General features: G+C 38.4%; 1 protein-coding gene across 3 annotated transcripts; it reads left to right on the top strand.

Moving 5' to 3' along the window:
- The first annotated feature begins 431 nt into the window (after positions 1-431).
- Positions 432-25,985, top strand: dek (DEK proto-oncogene). Of its 3 annotated transcripts, none has more exons than XM_088601557.1 (12): positions 432-625; positions 5,862-6,039; positions 9,292-9,390; positions 12,159-12,268; positions 15,053-15,147; positions 16,285-16,405; positions 18,577-18,792; positions 19,437-19,613; positions 20,220-20,340; positions 20,448-20,593; positions 23,141-23,209; positions 24,594-25,985. In XM_088601557.1, exons 2-12 carry the CDS (start codon positions 5,871-5,873, stop codon positions 24,603-24,605), a joined length of 1,335 nt encoding a protein of 444 aa, XP_088457683.1. In that variant the 5' UTR covers positions 432-625; positions 5,862-5,870; the 3' UTR covers positions 24,606-25,985. The 3 variants fall into 3 exon arrangements, with proteins under 3 accessions (XP_088457683.1, XP_088457681.1, XP_088457684.1); XM_088601555.1 differs by lacking the exon at positions 432-625 and adding an exon at positions 2,059-2,145; XM_088601558.1 differs by lacking the exons at positions 432-625; positions 5,862-6,039; positions 9,292-9,390 and adding an exon at positions 9,419-10,219.
- The last annotated feature ends 269 nt before the right edge of the window (positions 25,986-26,254 follow it).

The raw sequence follows: 26,254 nt of genomic DNA, 5'->3' as shown, positions 1-26,254 counted from the left end.
GTTGGTAGCATGTACAGTAAATGTATAACAGAAATATGATTGATAAAATAATGGTTTAAACTGCAAGACAACACTTGACCACGGCGTCACAGTATTGGCTCTCGCAGCAGCTTTTCACTGATGCGCTGTGTTGTGCATTTTATACATGGATTTCTGTAGGTGGAAGCTGGGTGATGTGACCAAGTACAATTCCAAAAAGCAGCATCTACTCTGTAACTGCGCATAACTTGCAGACCTCTAAGTTCTGCGCTACAAGAAAACAGCCTCTTATTAGCAAAGCGTAATCCTCTTTGGTTCCACACAGGGCCTGTGAAAATAGCTGACGTCCTCGGTCCTATACAGGTTCTGCAACCCTATTGGATATCAACCCGATTGTTTGTCTTTGTCGAATGTTTTCTATTCTCGAATAGGTCGTTGACTTCCCGCCTCCTGCCTGAACCGCCATTTTGAAACTCCGAGCTGAAGCTGCACGAAGAGAGGAGTCTGGGCAATTGGCTAGTTGTATTATCGGTTTTAGAGGCTTTCCTGTTTTTGTTTATAAAGGCGGAAGGTGGATCGTAGTGACCACCGCGTATAAACAATAGGAAAACGTGTAATTTTCTATATACTGCAGTGTGCTCCATCGGTAAGCTTTAACAAGTTGTAAATATTTTTTATTTGTGGGGGGGGCGGTACCGAGTCAACTGAGGCGAGCAAAATATAGGCCATGAATTTGATCACGCATGGATATTTAGCTGGATCTTTCGAGTGTGAGTTCGATAGAGCACACTTTATTTGTCATTGCTGTTATTCCACGAGCTTAGCTCTTGCAGGTCTCACCTTGGCTCGGTTTGGGAGCGCATGAGCGGTGCGCAGTTAGCTTGGCGCTGGAGAGCGTGCAAAGCTCGGTTCTCTGCAGGCAAACAACGGCAACTTTTCGCGCCTTAGTTTTGTAAAACACATTTAGGTTAATATATTTTTGTGTTTGAAATCGGATTTCGCGGATATTTATGCTAGTTAAGAAGCCTTCCGTCGAGGTACGAGTGGATTATATGTTTTTAACGATTATAAAGAAAGCCCATGCCTGTATTATCGGGCATTTAAACGTTTAAAGAGGAATGCTTGTCTTACTCATTAAGTTAAATTAAGCTATTTAACTTTTGCCTTTTTTTTCCCAGGCTCTTTTTAAAATTGGCGCCTTCCGTAGAGTATATCGCATTGAAAGTGAACCCCGCAGAAGTGGCGCTGTCACAAAAGCATGATTGACTGAGATACTAAGTTTTACAGTTCAGTAGTAGGCGGACTCTGAATTATTTTTAAGCAGTAAGGGCACGTGTCCATGTGTTTGTACTAAATGCAAGGCACTGAGGTAGTGTTTTTATCTTATAGGTTTTAGTACACTGCATTTTGCGCGACTGTTTACAGGAATACCTGTAAGTGTTTTGTATTAAAAATGACTGACTTCATAGGCGTTTGTAATACTGCCGTTATATATTTCAATATGTATCAGTGCCCATGTACACCAAAAGTATTCGGGACACTTTACAGGGTAAAACTAAAATCAAAATAACGCTTGAACCCGATAAAGGTAGAGATAAAAAACGTGGGAAAAGCAAACATTAAACTAAACATAACTTTAGGTAAGTCTTTTAGTCTAGATTTAAAAACCGTAAGATGTGGAGCAAGGTGGCTGAAAGCTCACGACCCAAGGCACTTGAACTGATAAGAAGTGCTAAAAAATGTCTAAGGGAGTGTAAAGCCCTGCTTTATACACAGGGAGCAATACGAGTATTACGCGTTGTAGGGATTTAGTGTGTAGGTCTTTAAACGTCAAGAGTACAATTGAGCTGAATTCACTGGGTAATGGAGAGCTTGTGATGACGTTTCAAAATTGGGGTGATGTGGCCAGGGAGCCTTAAATGCGTTAGACGTGGAATGGCTCGTTTTTGGATAGTTTGAAGTCTGTCAAGGGAGTGGGTAGGGAGACCACTGTACGAAGTATTGCAGTAATCCAGCTGATGTGACACATGCATGAATCAGACTTTCTGCAGCAGTGTCAAGAAAAGATTGATTTTTTCTGAAGTGACTTTATAGATGGCTTACAAAAAAGTGCATCACAACAGAGGTCAGGATCAAAGAAGACCCTCTATCCCCAGATTTCTCAAAGTAGGTCATAAAGTGAGGCTACGGTTTCCAAGGTGTAGGGAATTTAGTAAATGGGATGTATATGCCATGGGAATTGTGCACATTACCTCAGTGTTTGTCATAAGGAGGAAATTTTAGCTCAGCTGGGCCTCGGTTTCACTCACAGTATGTCATAAGTGAGACGTCACATGAGGGAATGAATGGAATAGAGATGTAAAGGTAAATGTGGTCATCATAAAAATGAAAGTGCCATTTTTATTCCAGTTAGACTGCCTAATGGGAGTAAGAAGATTAAAAACAGAAAAGGTCTTAGGAAATAGGAAGAGAGTATGAGAGTTGTTCCTGGTTTGACAAATAAGATTAAAACCAATTCAAAGCTGTTCCAGTTACACATCTACAGGCTACAAGGCAGTCTAACTGAACGCAGTTGTCAGATCTAATAGGACCAATAGAGAACTAGAGCCAGAGTTTAATTGAAGGTAGTTTAGAACTTTGTACAAGGCTTTCTTTGTACTGTGGGCTAATCTAAAACAAGATTGACACTAGATGTATTTTAAGGAAGGACAAATGAGATTGTAATTGAATGGCTACAAGTTTTTCCAAGATCTTTGAAAGTAAGAGAAGGTGGAGTATTTAGAGTCCTTAACAGTGACAGAATAGGTGCTATAGAGTCTGAATTGTTGAAATAATTAACCCTGTTTTTACTGCTTAGACAATCTTGGTTGTAATGTAAATCAGATCTAGTTAGGGCATCAGTGACAGAAGCAGGAGCACTTTTTTTTCCATTACAGAAAGCAAATCAATCTGGGCAGTGGCTTTGATAATACAGTTGGGATGTTAAAATGTATAAAAAGTGATCTGATAGGGTTTTGAGTGAAATGACTAATTCATTGACATTTACATTGTTTGCAATAACTAGATTAAGAAGTTCTTTGGTATGAGTCAGATCATCAACAAATTGAACTAGATTAAAGGAGCAAGTAAAGGTTTATTCCATGCTGAAAAGAGAAGAAAAGAAACACGATGTTTCGGCTGTGGAGCCTTCTTCGGGTGTGATGAAATTTTTCTTTGGATGTAGATTAAAGGAGGAGAGGATATTGTAAAAATCAGAAAGAAGACAGGTTAAAATAAAGCCTGAACAGTTAACAAGCTTCAACCTAAATTGCAAATAGAGGTGATGGGAGGGGTTTATTTAAACTTTTTTTGTGCCAAACGTATACTACCAAATTAGTTAAGGGTAACATGTACCTGCATAGACCTCTTTATGATTTTGCATAGCTTGAAAATGGCTAAAAATAAGATGCAATATTATTTGACAAGTGAGAGTAACAATGAACTCCCATAATGCATGTCGTCCTCCACAGTGTCTGATATATTACATTTTTGTCAACTATCTAAATGAAGGTACCTATGAAATTTAGGAACTGGTACAACACTGATACTAGTTACAAATTTTACTTTTTTGAATTGTCTGAAGCAAATTTAAAAATACAACACAGATCGAATATTGATCTTAATGAGCCTGTGATTAACAATTTTTGCTGGAACAAAAACTTGCCAGAGACTGCCTCGCCAAGAAGATTTAACCAAGTAATTTTTTCAGAGAAATTAAAATTTGTACAGCCCTTGAGGGCTGAAGAGTATTTAAATACACAGATTTTAGTTCCAAATTATGTGACTTTCTAAGTAATTTTAAACTTTCTTAATTGGTTATTCTAGTGGTCCCGGCCAGTCCTGGAGCTGTGATGTGTCCGCAATCCAGCTGGGCATTTAACAACCTGAAACCAGTCATTATTGGCTTAGTTGGACTAATTTAACAAGTTCTCACAGATTGTGAGCTGCTGCTATAAAAACCTAACCTATAAAAGAAAAACAGACATCCAGGACCAGAATTGGACAACCCGGATCACATTTAAACTTTGTTACTAGTGCTTACTAGTAAAAACTGTAGGATTGGGGCCCTCTAGGATCAAGGCTGGACATCTCATTCCCATGAGAGAAAAAGGTTATAATAGGATACTGTTATTGTCCTTTCTCATTTCGGTTTTTCAGTATGTGATTTTTAAGGGGCAATTGATCTGCTCATATTAACTTATACAATTGCAGTACTTCGCAATGATGAAGTCTAATTGAAGAAAAGATTAGCGAAACGATCCCTAACCTCTGATTTGATTCCCTGTTTGACAAATAGTACAGAGTGCTATTGCATAGCTGATCCATCTCACGTTTTTAAAATTGCAGACTGCTGTGTAGGTTGCCATTATTTTAAAATTAGTCTTTGTAGATTCACACAATGTAATGCGTTGTAGGTGTGTTGTTTGCTTTACGTAGTTTGTAAAACTTTAAACTTGTCAGATTGCTTTTACAGTGGAAATCGGACTGGTTTGGCTAGTCATATCAGCATGAAACGCTTGTTGTTTGTTTGTGTAAACGTGCTGCTTTCTTATTGTTATTCTCAAACTACTACAACATGTAAATATTATTGACCAGTTGAGCTGGTTTGAACCCTTCACATACATCATACATGCATCAGAAAAAACTGCGACACGGGGTTCCCTTTTAACGTCCTTAATGGGGACTGTAAATTATGGACGAAAGTGAATTAATGTTATGGGGAATAATTTCCTAATGGAAATAGGGATTAATGGGAACTTTGGTGATGTAAATATTAATATATGTAAATAAGTGTGCTATATTCAATTCAATTCAAGGTGCTTTATCAGCATGACCAAAGCAAATAAAATTAACATGAAAAAAAAATAATCTACAGACATTTACAACTAAGATATCATAAAATATTTACATATACTGTAAACACATGGAGCATTATATATATATGGAGCTGTATATGTCTCCATATAAATCAGTGTAATTTGGTAGTGATGGGGACAAGGATGTGATGGTGGTCTACAGCAGTATACATTCACATTTTCTTTGTAAAAACAGTGACTACTGCAATGACCCATTAAATTGAGCACTTAATTTTGCAGCACAATGCAAAATACTTTAAAATTTGACTTATAGTATGATACTATTTAAGTTGCATAGTAAATAAGGATATCTAATACTTTGTAGAGTAAAATTACTAATTTTAGCTTATCTAGCAGTGTAGGCTTGCTTGCACTTTTCAGTGTTTTCAAATCAACTTCTTTGTTAGGGTGCTTTGTGTTCATAGGCACAGAAAAGTAAAGGCACACGTAAAGTTGGCACAGAAAAGACGTACAAAAATTACACAAGCATACAGTTAAGTAATTCAATAATATAAATCTTATCAGTTTTATATAATAGAAAACAGTTTTGCAAGGATTTTGGATACATTTGCAATTTGTATGGTCTAGACTCTGTTTTTAGGGTGGAGTTAACATCGTTTCGACAAAGTTGGGGAATTTTTACGTCCATGCTCACAAAAAGTCAATGGTGTGAAAATGGGGAGATGTATATTAAATTTAAAATATACCATTAAATGGGGACTCCCCTATACTGCTTGGATCCATTTGGTAGATCCAGAAGATTTCTATAACAGGAATTGCATGTTGCCTGTATTGTCTTGAGTTATTTAGTCAAGCTAATATCAAGTGTATTTATAGGACCCCAAAAGGGTTTTTGTAGTGTGAGTCTTCTTTTTGTAAAACATGCTATGCAGTGGGTGTCTATTGTCTCTGATTTGTATTGTAAAGAAGAAATGCTGTTGAAGCACATGCTTTTTCAATAGTGTAACGTGCTTGTGGGTCTGACAGGTAAGAGTCATGTCAGGTGACAAAGGCTCGAACACAGAAGCGGGTGTAAAAAGGTCAGAAGAGGACAAGAAGCCGACAGAAGAGCCTCCACAGAAAAAGAGACAGCCAGAGGAGGAAGCAGTAGAACAGGAGGAAGAAGATGATGAAGAGGAGGAAGACGAAGAGGAGGAAGAGAAAGGTAAACTCTTGCATTTGCAGATCTGTTTTACACTTAGGTAAAATCTTTCTCTGATAAGAGATGTTCATTTAATTTAAATCTGAGAATGTTTTATTAATGTAATCAGTGGGGGCTACAGCAAAAAACTCAGTTTTTCAGGAAATGAAGTTTCAGGAAGAGGGATATGTTCTTGTTTCTGTTTCAAGAGGTAACATGTTTTTGCTTTGGCAGTTAGGCTGCTGTTTTGTTTAAAACACCAGTATTTAGGGACTGCTCATTCTGGGACATCCTGGTTTCTAATGGTTGAAGCATTAACAGCTCTCCCTAATGACTGCAGTTGATCCCTATGTGGAGCAGATGTTGCCTGTTGTTTGACATTTTTTACTAGCCGGCTGTGATGGGAATTTCTTAAATCAAGAGTCAAGAGTGTTGCTGGGGTAAGGGTAGACATGAGTGCAGCAGTCCCCTCAGCATTCAAAGAAGTGACTGCTGTGACTTGCTGTGTTGCTGTGACTGCAGTTAGTGATGAGCAAGCCTTGAAACTGTTGATTTCATTGCACTTAGTTGCATTAATTTGCAGAAATTGCTTTTATACGAATAAGTGCAGCTAAATTACATCTCAATAGTGCAAAAACTGCGATTCTATGATCTGGAGTGCACTCTTGTCTTCTGAACTTGTTTATCTCTATTTTTCCCTTTTTGAGAGCTTAAATTGTATATTTTGAATTTGCCATTTTGTTTTTTGAGGTTTTAAGATGACAAAAAATGATTTCAAGTTGGGTGTGCAAATATGATCGACAAAAGTATTTCCAAAAATACCAATATTTTAAAAAAAAAACTAAAGGTATGTTAAATGAGCAGTGAAACAGACAGCATTTAGGCTTCACACTTGTAGTTTGGTAATAAATGATATGAGAGCAAGTTGTGAATGGTTCTGTAGAGGGCTGGGCGATGTACCGAAAATTTACCGATACTGGCGTTGAGAATCTCTCACCAACCTAATTTTGCTTATGTTGGTATGTTTGGTTAAAGCTTTCCCCACTGGGTGCTTTCATGAGCAGTCCCCTTAAAAAACTACAACACCCAGTCATATCCAGTCAGATGCTTCTGCCTCGTCCAACCTTCATTCTTCATTCAAAACACAAAGAAGCATGAGACAACATGAGCGCTTATGCTGAACACCAGTCAGGTATGGATGGCTCAAGTACAAATGAAGACGATCTGGTATCTAAAAAAGATGCAGTGTTGGATCATTTGGTTGTATTTGGGCTTCAGCAAACAGCATACTGAACAAAAAGAAGTCAGATGTAAACTGTTGCAAAACTGTTTCTGCGCCCAAACGTAACACGAGCAAGTTGTTGATCACAAGAAATACAACCATGTCGTGGAATACGAAGAGTACATGGCCAAAAAAGAGAGAGAGACTGACAAGCGCACTCATGGCCGAAGTCATTCCCCCCAAACAGCTGTCTCTAACATTCTCCACAGAGAATGCAATCTCTATAGCTTTACACACCACACTAACCCACCTGGATAAAAGGAACACCTATACAAGAATGCTGTTCATTGACTTTAGCTCAGCATTTAACACCATCATACCCATAAAACTTTCTACCAAACTCAGGGCTCTAGGTTTAGATACAACCCTCTGCAGCTGGATCCTAGACTTCCTCACCAGCAGACCCCAGACTGTCAGGATTGGCAACCTCACCTCCAACACAGTCACCCTTAACACCGGTGCCCCTCAAGGCTCTGTGCTCAGCCCACTGCTTTACTCCCTGTTCACCCACAGCTGTACTGCTTAGTTCAGCACAAACACCATCATCAAGTATGCTGACGATACCATAGTCGTGGGCCTGATCACTGACAATGATGAGACTGCCTACAGGGAGGAGATAAAACAACTTGTAGACTGGTGCCGAACCAACAACCTATGTCTCAACATCAGCAAAACCAAAGAGCTGATTGTTGACTTCAGAAGGCAAGGAAAAGTTCGCTCCCCCATCTACATAGAAGGGTCTGCGGTGGAGATGGTGAATAACTTCAAATTCCTAGGTGTTCATATCTCTAAGGACCTTACATGGATACTGAACACGTCCAGTCTCATCAAGAAGGCACAACAGCGGCTGTACTTCCTGAGAAGGCTGAAGAAAATACACCTACATCCACTGATCCTCACCAACTTCTACAGATGTACGGTGGAGAGCATACTGACCAGCTGCATCACAGTCTGGTACGGGAACTGCACCGCATCCGACCGTAAGGCACTACAGCGGGTGGTCAAAACTGCCCAACACATCATCGGCAGTGCCTTACCATCCATCCAGGAAATATACAACACCAGGAGTCTGCAAAAAGCCACCAAAATTATGTTTGACCCCACTACCCCCAGTCATAACTTGTTTGTTCCCCCACCATCTGGCAGAAGGTTCCGGTCACTCCAGTCGCACACAACTAGACTCCAAAATAGCTTCTTCCCCAGAGCTGTCAAGTTGGTGACGCCCCCACTCCCTTCCACCATATTGTGATCTCTCCTAACGTCTTCCTGTACCCACAATGACTGTACTCCTTCACCACTACACACACATGTAAGCTGAAATTGTACTGTCCCTTTGATAGCCCAGTAAAACTGTACCAGTCATAATAATATTTAATATTTATTAATTAACCATACTATTTTTAACCATACTATTTTTGCACTGTTCCAAGAATTACCTTGCACTGTTTTTGTCCTGTTATATTTTCTCTGTTTGTGGAATTTTGCACAGTTTTGATTACTTGATTACATGTTATTTATGTTATGTTATTACATGTTACTGTTATTGCTATTATGTTACTGTCTATTGTCTTATCTTCTGTCCTATTTATATACTGCACCTGAGTGACTAATGAGAAACACTTTTCATTATACTATGCACCTGTGTAAGTTTAATGACAATAAAGTTGAATTGAATTGAATTGCTACTTAATATGCAAAAGATTAACGCAGATGGAATGAGATGACTAACGCCATTACATACTACATTGTTTGTAAGAGATTGAGATCAGATGAGGTGTGTAGCTTTAATAGTTTTGAAAATTTAAAACATGATCTTTCAGCATATCTTGTAATCATATAATTTCAAGGGTTTAAAAAATAGTTAATTTGTCATTATAGAGGTAAATCTGTGAAATTATCGTGATATTGATTTGAGGTCATATCACCCAGCCCTAGTTCTGTATATTTTAATATGGTTAAAACTGTTTGGTTTTAATGACTTTAACCTTTTTCAGAGAAAAGCCTTGTAGTAGAAGGAAAGCGGCAGAAAAAGAAGGTGATGAGACTGGATTTCCAAATCTCCAAATCAAGGGAACCACTGTCCATTGAAGCAGGTCATCATCCAGTTTGCATTTTAAATTTAATTTTGTTTTGCAGTTATTGAAACCGTTTTTCTGTAATTTTTTCAGTAATGGCTCAAGATGTTAAGGCTGAACAGAGTGACTTAAGTACATCCAGTGTTTTGGGTTTGTGCAGCATAATGATTTTACATGTCATATCTGTTCACATGAACTGTATTCAAATGTGCTTTAAAAAAGGCATTTCATGATAAATTTGAAGTTGTTATAAGGGAATTTGTTTTGCTTTGTATTTTTTTTGCATTTGTTCTCATCCCACTGGTAATTTGCCTTTTTTGCACTGTTTGACTAAGTTAAAATTTATCAATTGCTTTTTTTTCAAATGCACTTTCATTAACATTTGCAGGGCTTGAGGTTACTTAGGGAATTTACTGAATTTAGCAATGCAATAATCAAGAAAGCCCTACAAACTGTAGAAAAGCAGGGGCATCGTAATGTAGAAGCAGTACCTTAGAGCAAGTGGAAGTGTGCCTTTTAGAGTTCTATGTACAGATATACCAGGATAAAAATGAAGAAAAGGTCTGTAAAACCTTTAATTCAGTCTGTAGTTCGAGCAGTGGTGATGTGGTGACATTTGTTAACTTTCAGACAGAACTCTCTGAATCTGTTTGTAGTCAATATTTGAATGCTTTAGATAAATGTGTAGTAAATTAAAAAAATAAAACCATTGTAAAGCTATTTAATTGGGCAATGGACCACAGCATGTGGACAGTACAGCCTGTATACCTTGTGGCCTACAGGGTCTGGAATTCTGCAGCAGGAATGTGGGACCATTCTTCCATAAAGTGTTGTTCTAGACTATCCTGTAAGTACTCGTTTGGGTTCAGATCTCATGGCTGTGAAGGCCATGACGTACAGTATAGATAACATCATGCTCATCAAACCATTGGGTGACCTCACAGTACCATTAGGTGGTGATTAGCATTGAATTTGCTTTCTGAGGGAAAGAGGGCACCTTGGTGTCGGTGTCTCCCTCAGAGGTACAACCAGAGCCACCTTAAACACCTTTGTTCATGAAACATCAGCAAGTTAAGCTCTCTGAATCGCTGAAACAAACTGCAACAACCACCCCTCTTTCAGAGTCACTGAGGTCTCCTGCAACCATACTAAGCCATAGGCAACCAGGCCTGGTCAACATTTGTATACTTGACCTTAAGCGTGCTGGTTGCTTAAAGCATGAGACAATGGTGCGGAAGTGCCTGCTTTCAATATACTTGATGTTCCATTTACCCAAGTGTTTATATTTTTTGTCCATTTCCTGTATATTTAATGAGAAACCGGTACAACCGGTGATCAAACGAGAAGACACCAGCTGTAGTGCAGTAACCCAAATAAATTTTAAATATGTGCATCTTCTGAGCAGGTTTAGAGAGAATCTCTAGGTATTTTCCTGATTTTGCCTAAAAGCTGGGAAATTTTCAATTAAAAAGCGAAGCTGTCTTTATTTAAAAAGACAGTTTGACATTGTAATGTATGTGTTAATCTCTGTAATCACAAGTATTTATAAATTCACTGTCACCTTGATATTTTGTACTAAGTTATTTTAATGAATAAGTACTGTTTAAAGTACGACTTAACACTTTCTTAAACATAGTCTTTGGTCAGAAAGAAATGAAAGGGAAACTTAACAAATTGTAATTAAATTTCTAAATTAAGAAGTTCCTGTTCATTTAAATTAATTTAAATGTAATGAGTGACATTCTGGTTTTAACGTTATGTACTAAAATTATTCAGTCAATTGACCTATACATTCAGTGCTCTGAAACTATTCTTGGCATTTTTAAGAATCTTTCATCTTAAATCATGTGTTCTTCATAATAGAAGTTACTGATTGTGACAATGCAGTAATTTAGTTAATAAGCCTAAAAAATAATTTTAATTGAACACAAGTTGAAGTAGATATTTGTTTTACAATTTTTATTTCAGCTCAGGGGCTGACTGAAAGTACACTGTTGCAGTGATGTGCAACGCAAATAGCTAAACTGGCTGGGGGTTGAAGTAGTTCAAAGTTGTGCTTGTGCTTATTGGTAATGTACAGTAGCATCACACTGTCCAATTTTGTATTTTGTTCATTACATAAACACTTTATTCAGCAGAAATCCTTGTTAGGAATCGGTATATTTCTTTTGGCCCTGCTGGCTTGTTCTCAGTTACTACCGATGGGGTATCCCCAAGGAGTGGTCATGTGTCTGGAACTGCAGCATTATAGCCACTTGTTTCAGAGTGATGCTGTTGTTGTGCAAGTGCATTAAGAGAGATTATTGGAATATGTTTCCAAACCTCAATGGACAAGCCTGTATGCTTTTTGCCATGCATGAGCTATAGTTTTGACTAAATATAGGCACCATCTTCATGATGATTGCAGAGTACTTGACATACCTGGCATCCATTTTGTATATATAGAATTTTTGCTGAATGTGCTTTAGTAAATCATGATTGTCTATTTACACAATTCTGATTGTATTTAAATACCTCGTAAAGAAAGCACCCCTGTTTTCCTATATAATGTCTTCAATGTCATTCCCAATTAATAATAATAATTGCTTACAGTTATATATATAATATATAATGTATATAGCAGTTTTCTGGACACTCCACTCAAAGCGCTTTACAGATAATGGGGACTCCCCTCCACCACCACCAATGTGCAGCATCCACCTGGATGAATTCTTGAATTGCTTTGGTACTGTAATTGTTACAAAAACTCCAATTATATAACTTTTGTTGATTCTTTCCTTTTTCAGGTAAAGGTGAAAAGTTGGGAGACATCGAGAGAATAAAGTATTTCATAGGAAAAATTAAAACTCATGACCTGAAACCTCTTCACAAGCTTCTATATAACCGGCCAGGCGCTGTAAGACTTCTACTTTTTTCTCTATATCTGTCACGTCATCAAAAAGTAATCAATCATTTAAGTATTTGTAAGTTACCTGTGAAAAGTTTGTGTTCTCTCTGTGTTCTATTTGGGTTTCCACCGGGTGCTCCTGTTTCCTCTCATAGGTTAGAGACATATTGGTAGGTTAATTGGCCCTGTTGTGACTGTTTGCTCTACCATCCCATCCAGCTGTGGCTCCCTTACAGTCCTGCATTGGAAAAAGCATTTAGAAAATGGATGCAAAGATGTCCTAAAAGAGCTGTGTGCTGCAGTAATGACTCATTGTTCAAGGCTATAGCTATGCACCATGCATCTGAACTTATTGTGCCTTTTGTTGGCAATGATTAGTTTCTTGGTTTTAGCAATCAGAAACCCACCTCATAAAGTATGATTGTTTTAACTTTGCATCCTGTATATCCTTAGAATTAATTTGAGTCCCCAGATAGTTTAATATAAGCTGAAATAGAATCACATTGTTTAGTCTCCAGAATCCAAATGCCTTAAAGACTGATAGCTGGAGTACTGGAGTTGTAGTAAAATTATTTCATTACCTGCTTAACAAATCGTAATATAACTATACTGTTAGCTTACCATAATGTAAACCCAGTCAATTTGATAGATTGTCAACTATTATAAACAGTTCTAACAATATTGTTAATTGGAATAATACAGACTGTGAAACAATTACTTCAGGTTCACATAATAATCTGAGTGGATATTAAAGTCTTTGTGGGGTAATGATGATGCACTTACTTTTCAAAATAAGTGTCAGAAGGCTGCACTTGGATCTTAAAGAATCAAAAATACAGACGTGGCCTGTGTCATGGAGTAAAGGTCAATCTTTTACTGTTTTGTGAAGTCTCAATGCTCTCTTTGCGTAGGACGCTTGATTGGAAATTCACAGAAATATTGTGAGCGACAAGAAAAGAGTCCCACACTAGAGTTACTGCCATTTTTTTTCCTAAGTAATTGGTGAAAAGTTTTGAGAAGCAGCAAAGGTACAGGTTAGCTTTTAAGTAGTGGTTTTATTATGACAGACTTAAAAAAATTAGTAATAATGCTTGAAGATGGAATGTCAGTGTTCTTCTCCTTTAATGTTCGTGACCTGAGGTAACCTGCGTGCCAGATTTCTGCACCTTGGGGCAACCTTGTTGTGAAAGGTGCTATATACAAATACATTGAATTTAATTTCGCATTTTGATCATTTATGTTGCCTGATTTTAGACCTGCGTGTACAGCTGTGGATCCCTAGGGCTCTGTGTTAACCAGGAGTTCACAGTCCATAGTATCCCATAGTGTAATTTATAGTATTTTAAGATTTCCACTGCTGGGATCTTCAACTACTTCTCTCACTCTTACTTTTTTCCCTCCAGTTCCCCCTCTTACATTCCATGTTCTCTTCTCAGGGCATCACTTCTGTTGCTGTTGCTCTTTACATTATGAACTGTTGAATTCATAATCCCTTTACTCATGTACTCTCCTTTCCTAGAACAATAGTTGGACTTGCAAAGTGAAACAGCTCTGTTCTTTCCTCTGTGTAGTCTTTGGCTCACCTTCAATATGGCTCTTTCCCTGTATTTTCACAAGCTAATGTCAGCTCATCAGTGGTCCCTAGGGTTGCAAGCCCTGCCTCACCTATTGCCTTTATAGGAAATAAAGTGCTTCCTTAGGAGCATGAGATGTCCTCCTCTGTACTGTACTGACTCGATACAGCTTCTTAAAGGCCTATTAAGGTCAGACACCTTTGTGTGTTCTTTTGTGTGGTGTCTGTGACAGTCTCTACATAACCCTCACTTAACTCACTGAAGCTCACAGGTCTTGCTAGCTAGCTCAACCATAGCACTTCAGGAGAAGCTTGTGTTTAGCTTTCCTCCACTGGGCCCAGGCTTGGTACAGAGTGCCCTTCTGTCTGATTGTCTCTTAAATACCTCTTTTTTTAGCAAGCTTATTTAACATTTTCTTTTACTTTTCTGTGGTGGTGCTGTGCTCTTCTATTGGTAATCCACTACTGGCTGCAGTTTGTCTGAATTTATACTCTACAGTGTTTTTGTCCCAAATTGTTTTTTTTATTTAAAGTTCAAATATGAAACCCCCTCAGTGCAGTGTTATTATAATATTTTATGGGCAAAAGAAAATATGTAGACAAAACTGTAATTGCCATATACTTAAGATGGTAATAGACGTGAGGAGGCCATTCAGAGGCCAGTGCATGCATCAGTTTCCGTAAAAGATAGAAATCTGGAGAATGTTTACTACTAATAAGAGAGAAGTGGTGTCCATTCTTGCCAAATGTCCGTTAAATCACAAAATATGTTTTTTCAGGCCAAAAACACTATTGTATGAGAATAAAATGTGTATTAATAGATAGTAGTAGTACTATGCATTCTTGATTTTGAGATTTAACAATTGTAACTAACCCCTGTGACTTAAGCGTACCTCAAAACGTGCAGATTTGCAGTAACATAAGTGAGGGAAATGCTTCTCCGCCAGTTGCTAGCAGTCCTCTAGTACTTTGCTGCAGAGCTTACAGTGTGCTTAAGATGGGTGAATCAGTGGGCAGGTCAGTGGGAGCCAAAAAGCATAATTGATAATTCCAATTTGGATTAGTATAGAATTAAAAAAATAACTGCTCGCCATGAAACAAAATTCTGCAAAATTCATTATAACTGCTGTATAAGTGTAAGTACTCTTAAAATGTGTATGACTCTGAAGGAATGTCTTTTTTTTGCATTAAAATGTTCATTTGAAATATTTCATCTTCAGGAAAAGACTTTAAAGAGAAATTTACGTCTCTTCAATGGGTTTGCATTTGAGAAAAACAGTGACCCCTACAATAAAAAAGTGGAATCTCTTAAAAGGTATTTTTCCTGGTTTCAGATTTTTCTATTTTCTTTTTTTTCAGTAATGGTGACAGATAGGCTCACATTACAAATAACAGATATAAAGTTATGTGGTTTGTAGAGCACGGCTAGAAGGCTGTTGAACTCCATGGATCTGCATTTCTTAAGTTATCTGAAATTAAGCCTTTGCTAAAACTAATTGATAGATCTTGCGTAATTCAATTGTGCATTCTGACAGTGGCCGTCTATGTTTTTAATCTGCTATTTAAACTGTGTCAATTTTGCTTTTTTATAACCTCATAAAAGGGTGCTCATTGGGAGGAATTGTGGATTTAATTAACTGATGTCTGGGACATGTATGAACAACTTGATGTACTGCTAGAGGTAATAATAATAATAATAATAATTGCTTACACTTATATAGCGCTTTTTCTGGACACTCCACTCAAAGCGCTTTACAGGTAATGGGGACTCCCCTCCACCACCACCAATGTGCAGCATCCACCTGGATGATGCGACGGCAGCCATAGTGCGCCAGAACGCTCACCACACATCAGCTATCAGTGGGGAGGAGAGCAGAGTAATGCAGCCAATTCACAGAGGGGGATTGTTAGGAGGCCATGATTGATAATAGCCGATGGGGAAATTTGGCCAGGATGCCGGGGTTACACCCCTACTCTTTTCGAGAAACACCCTGGGATTTTTAATGACCACAGAGAGTCAGGACCTCGGTTTTACGTCTCATCCGAAGGACGGCGCCTGTTTACAGTATAGTGTCCCCGTCACTACGCTGGGGCATTAGTACCCACATGAGCCGCAGGGCGAGCGCCCCCTGCTGGCCCCCCTAACGCCTCTTCCAGCAGCAACCTTAGTTTTTCCCAGGAGGTCTCCCATCCAGGTACTGACCAGGCTCACACCTGCTTAGCTTCAGTGGGTTGCCAGTTGTGAGTTGCAGGGTGATATGGCTGCTGGCCGTAGAACTGTTTTTGTGATAGTATAGGTTAAACTTAAAGTGCAGTTGTGATTTTGCTTGCCTGCTGTACATTTTGGCAGTAGAAACCAGAAAATTGAGTCTAAAGTCATAATCTTGTTGCTCATTTAATATTTTCTGAAGAAAAAACCCTTGCTAAGTGTATGTTTTTGTCATTTGTACAGGCTTACGAATGCAATGCTGAAGAAGTTATGTCTTGCCCTTGATCTGGAAAGAAATGGAAAGCACGATGAGCTTATAGACAGAATCATGACTTTCCTTTTGAAACCAAGGACAACAGGAAAGGTATGCTATGGTTTGATCTTTATTTGCTAAATTATAAGGATATTATAAAGAACCAATCCCATACCATTCTTTCAGCATGGTCACTTTCATTTGAGGTTGTGACGAGAATAGTGGTGTGTGGGATTGACTTGCTGTTCTCCCGTTTTCATAATTTCTCAGTACACGATCTGTGGATCTTGCTGTTGCTGTTGGAGATTCTGGAATGTCCCGTGCTGCTCAAGCCACCTACAGGCCTGGAAGCTTTTTAATATAATTTGAAATGAATTACAGATGTGTAAACTGGTGTATCTCTTGAATCATTTGCTGGGCACGATCCAGAATTCAACACAGATCTGTTTCTGGCCCTCTGACCCTTTTAGGATATTAAAGTATGAGTTTTTTTATACCTTACCAGTTTGTAAAGGTTTGTTACCTGTATACTTGTGTCGGAATAAGGATATATGCATGCATGCCTCACACACGCCAGCCTGTCAGTAAAGTTCATTATTTGATCCACTGCATGTGGATCCTACAGTGGTTATTGGAGAATTGTCTTTTTTTCTTTCTGAAGTCGCTGACAGCTTGTAGGTGTCCAGCAGGTCTGTGAAGTCGCTGTTATAAAGCTACTCGGAAGCAGTGGCTCATTCAAGCCTACCTTTCCCCAGAGCATATCTGGTCAAGTACCACTGCTAGGGCAATCCATGCTACAGTTCATTATTTGAACTCTGATCAAAAGCCTTCACAGGTTGAGCTATTTGGAAGTAGACTTATAAGAACAGAGTCAGAGGTTCTGAGGTCAGAATTATTGACACAGTCTTGCTCCTGCAGGAGGTTCTTTTGCAGAAATACTAGAGAGGAATGCACAAGAGAATTCTAAATAAAACTTCTTAATGTGAAGAAGTAGGACTTGGCGATATGACTTCAAATCAATATCATGATAATTTCACACATTTACCTCGATAATGATTAACAAATAATTTTTTTTTCAACCTTGAAATTATATGATTACGCGATATGCTGAAAGATCATGTTTTAAATATGCGAAACTATTAAAGCTGTACATACCTCATCTTATCTCAATGTCTGTCATCGATCTTGCGTGTCAGTCTCTTTTTTTTTTTGGCCATGCACTCTTCGTATTCCACAACATGCTTGTGTTTCAAGTGATGAAACAAGTTGCTCATGTTACGTTTGGGTGCAGAAACAGTTTTGCGACAGTTTACATCTGACTTCTCTTTGTTCAGTATCCTGTTTGCTAAAGCCAAAATATGACCAAACGATCGACACTGCATCGTTTTTAGAAACCAGCTAGTCTTCATTTGTACTTGAGTCATTACTGCCTGACTGGGGTTCAGCATGAGCGCTCGTGTTGTCTCATGCCCGGCACGCTTCTTTGTGTTTTGAATGGAGAACAAAGGTTGGATGAGGCAGAAGCATGTGACTGAATATTACTGGGTGTCGTAGTTTTTTAAAGGGACTGTTCATGACAGCACACAGTGACGAAAGCTTTTACTGTACATACCGACATAAGCAAATTTAGGTCAGTGAGAGATTAACGTTCATATCGGTACATTTTCGTTATGTTGCCCAGCCCTATAAAGAAGTATGAGTTAATTTAATTTTTAAGCTCATGTGCGAACAATAAAATATTAAATTTCAAGAAAGTGTCTACAGAAAATTGTTTTCTTTGTTTTATTAGTTTATGAGTGCAGTTAAAGGTTTTGTTAATTAATTTCTTAATAGACAAACTGACATAAGATGGATAATCACTTTGCATTGGCATTCTCAGTTTCTTATACTCGAAACAAAACATTAGTCCATTGCAAATGTATTTTTCTGTTTTGCAGTTTTTCATTGGGTGACTGATGTGATTAATCTTGCCTTGTATTTAACTGCATTCAAGACTTTTTGAAAAGGTTGCGCATCAGTCCAACACATTAAATGTTTTTTTCTAGACAACTTTAAGTGAGAAGGTCTCTGAAAATGGTCATTTGCTGCAGGGGAAAATGAGTAGTAGAGATGGTGGTGGCTTCCTGTGCTCAGTGTGGGAAATTTGTTTGAACTTTGGATTTGGACATGGGTCTCATCGGTTAAAAATACTAATTCCCAGTGCCTTGAAGAACAAGCCTGTGTGGACTGGACTTGACAGCCTTTTTCAGATGGGGCTAATTTTCTCCTCCTACCATTACCAGCCTCTGCCAAAGAGCAAGAAGAAGAAGCCTAAGAAAGGGGAGAAAAGGGGCAACAAGAGCCGTTCTCCTAGCAAGGCAAAGGCCAAAGTGACAAAGAAGTCAGAGGAGATTGTGATGGAGACCAGCAGCGAAGAGGATGAAGAGGAAAGCAAGGAGCAGGCCTCGGGGAAAGAGGCTGTTCGGAACGTGCAGGAGAAGGAGGATGATGAGGAAGAGGTGAGCAAGATCTCTGGTGTCTCTAACCCCCCCCCCTTGACCTGCCTTGCTGGAACACACACCGGGCTGCACCATGAGTATCTGGTCTCAAAGTGCAAAAGCTAGAAGTTGTAGTAATTTAGGTCATTCCACCAGATTACTTTTTGCTTCTGTTTTAGCTAGTCATGTAGTATCTAAGGTCGTTCCCACCAAGTATTCAGACCACATCAAATTTATGTTGGCTTTAGTTGCAGCTCACTGTATTTTCAGAATTTTGTATAGGGATCATAAGATAACTCTTAATTGCATGAGAAACATTAAATCCATCAATATGATCTGGCAGCCTGATAGGCTTCTGTCAGTTTTTCTTATATAGGTCTAGACGCACACAGTTCTACCCTTACACTGAGAGGTATTCAGATTCAGAAGAGACCTCAAACAGAGAAGTTATATAAAATTAGATAGGGCAAAATTAAATTGATTTTAACATGGAATGTGTTTTTTTCAATATGGAAATCACAAGGAATTATAAGGAATCAAAATTGGATTTTAAGAGCATAGTGTGTTATACGAAACATACATCTTTGGTTAATATTCACTTTCTATCCAAGAGCTTGAAGTGTTGTTGAAATGGATGGCTGATGTTTTTTTTTCCTGGACAACAGGAGAGCCCTAAACCTCAAAAAAAGGGCCAGAAACGGGGGAAGACAGAGAGCATCAGTGCAGTAACAGCTAGGGAGAAGCGCGAGGCTAAAGGAAAGAAAAAGGATCCGTCTAGTGATGAGGTTTCAGAGGTATCCGATCTGTCTTCTGAAGACGTCAGCTCTGATGAAGAAGAGGAGGTAAGCCTAAGTGCTAGAACTTTCTTTCTTTCCACAGGGACAAAGATCAATGGAAAGTTGTGTGTAAGTTAAAATGTGAATGTGTAAGTTTATTTAATATTTAAGCATAGTCGATACACATGCAGAGTAATCTAATGCTAATGTTAGTGTATTATACAGTGCCCTTCATGTGTTTTGTGACTGTAAAGTCATTTGTTATATTTGCTGTATACTTAATCTGAATTGGTTTGAAATGAAAAAATGAATATAAGGCAAAAGTATGGAATATCACCTTTTATTTCTGGGTATTTCTATGCTTATATGTTGTACCACATTAGAATAACAGCACTTTGTATTCAGTCTGTGAATTAATTGAGAATGCTCTTTATATGGTATTTGTGATAACCCCACAAAATTCAAGTAGAATATTGTGCTTATGGTTTCACTTAAAGAAGTCCTAAAATAAAAGGTACCATGAGCAACCAAAAAAACCTGATATTTTATATACTATTAAGTTTTGAATTATGCACTTACTGTTGGTAGAAGGATGGAGCTCAATGACAAGCCCATTCCCCCACAGTATGTGACCTATCAGTGTTAATGTCATGACTCATCTTGTGTTCACAGGCGCCCAAGAAAGTGGCAAAGAAATCTCCAGCAGCAGCAAAGAAGAGGCCTGCCAAAGCTGCCAGTGTCAAGAAAGCTGACAGCAGCAGCACCAAGACAAAAACAACCAAGACAAGTAAAGGTGGGGCTGCTACATCACCCAGGGTTTAACTTGGAATGTTATACTCAGACCTCTTCATGCTATGCTAAAGTCCTTTTTTCTCTCTCTCATATTATTGTCGGCAAAAGAGGAATCAGAAGACAGTTCAGATGATGAACCCTTGATCAAGATTGTGAAAAAACCACCCACTGATGAGCAGCTAAAAGTAACAGTGAAGAAGTTATTGGACAATGCCAATTTAGAAGAAGTTACCATGAAGCAGATCTGCAAGAAAGTAAGTTTCCTAATCGTTTGTCTCTTTGGGAGAGGCATTACAATGTCTTTAGTGATTTAAGCAGATTTCTCAACTGCAGAATTCTCTTCAGAGATTTCAGATGAATTCTAAAATCGCTAAAGCTTTGTTTGCATTCATACAGATGTAGTACATGTTTTTGGTCAATGCAAATTCAGTTTTCAAAATTTGGTTTCACAAAAAAAGCTTGTATTTTTTAAAATTAGGCATGAATCTCATCACTGGTGCTCACATTACTCCGTGGTGTGGTCACTGCTTGTGGATGAAGTCCTCTGTGATTAATAGAACTGCCTAAAATCCACCAAACTGACATTCTCAAACATCATTCCCTTTCAAATCTGACATTTGTAGCTGAAAACGTGCTAAAAATGTTTAATATTTTCCTCAAAGGAAGCTGTTAGTAGCCGTTTTTGACTTTCAACTATCAATTGGGAGTATTAGGGCTACTTACGTTACACCTGCTGTTGCCCCCCAGGGAATGGGGGTGGATGCAAAGGTTTTATTGACCCAATATCAAGGGTGTTGCTGTCCAGAGAGAGTGGCCGGCTCACTGCACCTCGGGCAGAGAGTACGTTGGTACAGAGTAGGGCCACCCAGCCAGAGGTAGACTGACCAAGGAATCGGCAGCTGGGTTTCAAAAGCAGGGACCCCCCCCAGGATAGTGGTCTCTTCAAAGGATTCAGCTCTTCAACTTGGATTCCTAACGGCCGGGCTTCAGGAGAAAGAGCCACCCGGAGTCTGCTGGGATCACCGGGGACGCAGGCAGGTGGACTGGAATTGGAATATAGGGAAGGAATGCATGGATGGCAGGTGCAGGACAGGGAGAGCCACCAGGGTCCAGAGCTGTGCCTAGTCCAGAGGGATCCTAGCTCAGGGCAGAGGGGTCCGACCTTTGAGGCTGGGCCCTCAAAGTAGGGGTGGTCATAGAAAAGGTGTGCCGAGTGCTGGGTGCACCAAAGACAAGGCCAAAGGAGTCATCTGCTGAGGTGCAGGTCAAGAAGCTAGGACCAGAAGGACTATGCTGGGAAGCTGGTAGGTTGCACGTGAACTGAAGGTGTCAGTGCCAGATTTATGGGGGGGCAAAAGGGGGTTTACGTACCCCAGAGCACCTCTGAGTGTTAGTGTTATGTGAAATCCATGATATGGTGTAGTGTAGCAGTTGGGTGAAATGTAATCCTGTACATTTTACGGGTACTTTCAGCATTTTAATAAAGCAGTTCACTGTTACTTTGACATTTAAGTGAATCTGTAGAGTTAACTGTAAATTGCATCTCTCTTTGTAAATACATACAGAGCTTTATATGAGCTCTGCTGTCAGCAGGAGCAGCAGTAGTGTCGCTCTGTGAAATAATGGAAGAAACTGACGCAGCTCAGGAGCAGCTGTTTCTTTAAGATGCTGAGACCCCACATTCAGGGATGTGTTAAATTTTTTATTGATATTTTTTAATAGCCTTTTTTGCTCATCTTTTGCAAGGGTGCCAATAATTCTGGTGGGCACTGTAATTGAGAATTAAAACTTAATGTCTGCATCGTTTTCATGGCAGAGAGTGGTTACTAAAAAATAGGCAAATCCTACAGGGAAACATGCTTCAGTCACTCAAGAATCAAAAGCTGAGTTGAACAAAATCAGCAATACAGTGACTTGAAGCACAACTGGTCAATGTCACAATGAATTGACAAAGATTTACTTGAATGGCTCAGTCCAAGTCCAGACTTGAATCGGATAGAAAACATATGGTGAAGTTTGAGATTTGTGATCTATCAACTACCCTGAATGTGATGATGTTGGCGGGGGTATGAATACATTTATAAGGCACCGTATGTGTTATACTAAACTTAACAGTATATGTACCACTGTCATTTTTTGCTTACATTACAAAGCAAGACTACGCTGCAGGATTGAAGCTGTAAAAAGAGTGCAGATAGTTTCCTTTTTACAGATCTGTTTCTCTTGGGTTTTGTTTTTTCTTGTGGCTACAGTTCTGTCCTATCAAGCTGGCTCCCTGTGCTCTACTTCCCATTGTCTTGTTTGGTTTAACCTTGTCTGATATGACAAATAGGTTTCTTGTTTCTTTATATCATATTTATTTGTGTTGTCTGAAAGTTTTTCTAGAATAAGGATGAAAACAAAAATGCAGATATTCAAATTTCTCTGTTGTTTTCTGTTCACTTTAGGTGGCAGCTACTGAGTAGGATTTTCATATACATTAGGTTGAAGGTTGTTTACAATAAGATTTGTGCAAAACCAATCTGAAAAGCACAGGGAGTACAAGCAAGTCAAATGAAAAGAGCTAACAGTATCTTGTTGGGTCTTAAAAAGGGCAGGCCTTATTCACACTGATTGGTTCAGTGTTTTATATAACCTTAGTGCAGCCTTGTGTGTGGAAATGTGATCGTTGAAATCCACAAACCTGTTTCTCTTAACCAAAGCTATAAGTGAATCAGTGACGTAAGGTATATTAAGTATTTTCTAGGACACGTGACAATTGTACTCTTAGCCAGCATAAATGTCATTTCCAAATCTTTCAGGTATACGAGAGTTATCCTGACCATGATTTGTCCAGCAGGAAAGATTTCATTAAAACAACAGTAAAGGAGGTGAGTATTTTGAGATTAAGATCAATCACGCAGCTTATAGAAGCAGAAGATTGTAACACTAACTTTTTTTAGGTTGACCGAGGTGTAAAAATGCTCAGTTTTAGTTATCTTAGTCATGATGTTTGGGTAATACAATTGAACTTATTACATGTTCAGCCAGCTGAAATATTTTTAGTATATCCTTTATATTTTTATATTTTAATATTAATATTTAATATTAATTTTTTCTCCATTTACTTGCAACAAATAAGATATCCTGCCAAGTCTGTGTTCTTTCATGAAACAGCTGGATGAGTTCTGTGGATCAGTTAGCTACTAACAAAAAAGCTAGATGGTTGAAAGGCCTTTTCTGTTTTGTAACCTTACATTTGGAATTTCCCTGTTATTTATTGTACAGCTGTTTGGAATTGATGGCGGTTTTAAAGGGGAAATAATTGCTCTTGATTTTGAGACATTTTGGCTGACAACTACTAGTTTCTTGTTAACTGTACATGCAGATCATGTTGGAACATTTCTGCGGTGAAATGTCTGCTGCACAGCCTGTACTTATTCACTCGCACAGTGCCATTACATTAGTAATTACAGTGACTAGTAAGCAGGAAGGACCGCATCATGTCACAATTTGTGGGAACTTGAATGGACTTTGTGACAACATGGCGATTTATAGTACTTTCACAAGATTTTGTGCTTAATTCCTAATTGTGAATTTTAGGAATTAACAAGAAGTTCACAAAATTCCAAGATTTAATAAGCAGTCTGAGAAGTTGAAACTGCAGTTCCCCTTTAAGGAATAGCTCTTGGGCTGTAACACATGAGCGTACTCTGCTGACATGCTGGCCTTTCAGAGCCATTTATATTTTGATGCACTGAGAGTTTTCCAGTACCTGACTGGAGAGTTATGCCAATCTGACGAGTGATGCCTTTCTCTTTGACATCACTCCAAGTATGCAGGCTTCTGGCAAGTTGCGCAAGCCACTGTCTGATAGAAAGCTTGAAGGCTCCCTTGTTGAGTCCTGTGTTGTCTGATTCTGTCTGTCCTCCCCAACCCATTTTAATGAGAACGCTACACATTTTTAACAGTATTTCTGTTGCAGCCAGGAAATATCAACCATTAAGAAAAGCAAGTATATACTGAACATATTGTATATTTTAGTCGCAAAAGTTTTTTCTGGTATAGTTTCTCCTGGATTTAACCACAGTTTAGATCCAAAAAAATAATCCACCCAATAATCTATTTGTGTGCCATAACAGGGGAAATCCCAATCTCAGTCACAGTCACAGTTGAACAGTTTGGGGCATTACCCAGACTCAAACTAGCAATGTGATTTTAACCAGAGTTTTCCTCAGGATATAAAATAGCTTACCATATATTTTACTTTTTCAGCTGATCTCCTGATGAAAGATGTGGAACACCTGTGCTGTGAGCATAATGGGCGAAAGGAAAACCCAGGATTTTTAGGAAGGATCACATCTGAATTTTTTAATACCAGCAAAGAAAAAGAATGTATTGACTTTGTACTTGTGTTTTAAGTATTTTAAAAACATGCTCTGTTCTTGTCTTAAGCTGCTCATGTAAATAGCTTCTTGTGAACTGTTTTTTCTAATGTTTTTATATTAGTTGGATGGCAACCTTCATTACAGCTAAGCTTGGAACTTTTGTATTCTTACATGTACTTACCAGTAACTATTGAAAGAGGTGTAAATTTGAATATATTGGGCTATGAATAACCTGCTTGCTGTGTGGTTTAGGCACAGCTTTATTATTTTTTTCTGGATGCATATAGTTTTTAAAAAAGAGGGGCATGGGTGGCAGTGAGGAGTGTTACATGATGAGCAAAGCTGGGTCTACAAAGGGGGATTTTTCATTTTTCCAGACCTGAATGAGATGCTGGGTCAATCTGCTGTTGCATGGTTGACAGCCTTCTTTGTGTAAATTTGTTTCTGTGTGTGTGTTGGGGGTGGCGTGCATCCCCCTTTTCATTCTCTACTAGCATGAAGTTGATGTTGAAACTGCAGGTCATTGTCAGGTGCCATTACATTGATTAAAGACAGGTGTTGTAGGATGATGGTTGAAATGGAAACCCAGCTGAAACTTGGAACTTGGTCTGTCTGACAAGCAGCAAACAGTGTATGATGGAGGCTTTCTGTTTGTAGATGCTTCTCGTGTTTGTAGGTGAGTTTTGATTTAATCGGAGTCTAATCTGAAATTGGAGAAGGGTTTAATTCCTGATTCCTATTAGCAAAAAATGATGCATGTACATTTGTAGTGCCATTCACAAATCAAAAAGGCATCTCTGTTCCCATTTTTGTATTTGCTTATTAGTGGTGTTTTTCATGTTATATGTATACATGCAGTTAAGATGGAAGTCTAAACATGTTACCAACCATTAAAACATGCAGTTTTGTTTTAAAACGCTTTACAGCTGTTGCAACTATCTTTGTATCCACCCCATCTTTTGGTGACAGCACTTTGAAGTTGTCTTTTACATGAAAATGAATTCCATTTTGCTAAAAATGCCACATTTGTGATAATACTTGATGCCATACAGAATGTTTCTTTTAAGGTGGCGAGTAATGATTTAAACAGAGGACACCTTAAAAACATGGTCTCTAGGTGGCAAGATAAAGGGATGGGTTTGGCAGTGATGATTTTTCATTTTATCCTGGTTTAAAAAAACTTCCAATTGGAAATTTTGGATTTTATTTTTATACCAAAATCATTTGAATTGTTGAACAATAACTTGATCTTTACTTTTTATTAAAATCCATAAAAATGTGTTGTCTGCTTCTCTCTGGTGGAAGTGTACTAGTTCCGAATTGTCCATTATTTGTTTTAATGCTAGGGTCAAGGGTAAAGTACCAGATCCATTGAACTGGAAACAGCCTCATCACTCTGCATGTATATAATACTTGTGTATTTAAAATACAAAAGAAAAGGCTGCCAGTTTAATAAATCATCATGACCAATTTCTTCCAATGGCATGCTTTGATATTGCATTAATTAGTAATATAACTTTGCAGCAAAAAACAAAATATGGCTTTAAT

This window comes from Lepisosteus platostomus, chromosome 12, assembly GCF_059453375.1.
Source record: "Lepisosteus platostomus isolate fLepPlt1 chromosome 12, fLepPlt1.hap1, whole genome shotgun sequence".
Taxonomy (NCBI): domain Eukaryota; kingdom Metazoa; phylum Chordata; class Actinopteri; order Semionotiformes; family Lepisosteidae; genus Lepisosteus; species Lepisosteus platostomus.
The sequence above is the reverse complement of the archived record's forward strand: the minus strand, read 5'-3'. Positions and strand labels throughout refer to the sequence as shown.

Bases quoted from the DNA above. Each gene is read 5' to 3' on its own strand.
- dek (XM_088601555.1), top strand. From the start codon at position 2,074: ATGGCTTACAAAAAAGTGCATCACAACAGAGGTCAGGATCAAAGAAGA. The intron at 12,269-15,052 runs GTAAGACTTCTA...TTTCATCTTCAG, and splicing joins TATATAACCGGCCAGGCGCT to GAAAAGACTTTAAAGAGAAA. The intron at 19,614-20,219 runs GTAAGCCTAAGT...TTGTGTTCACAG, and splicing joins GCTCTGATGAAGAAGAGGAG to GCGCCCAAGAAAGTGGCAAA.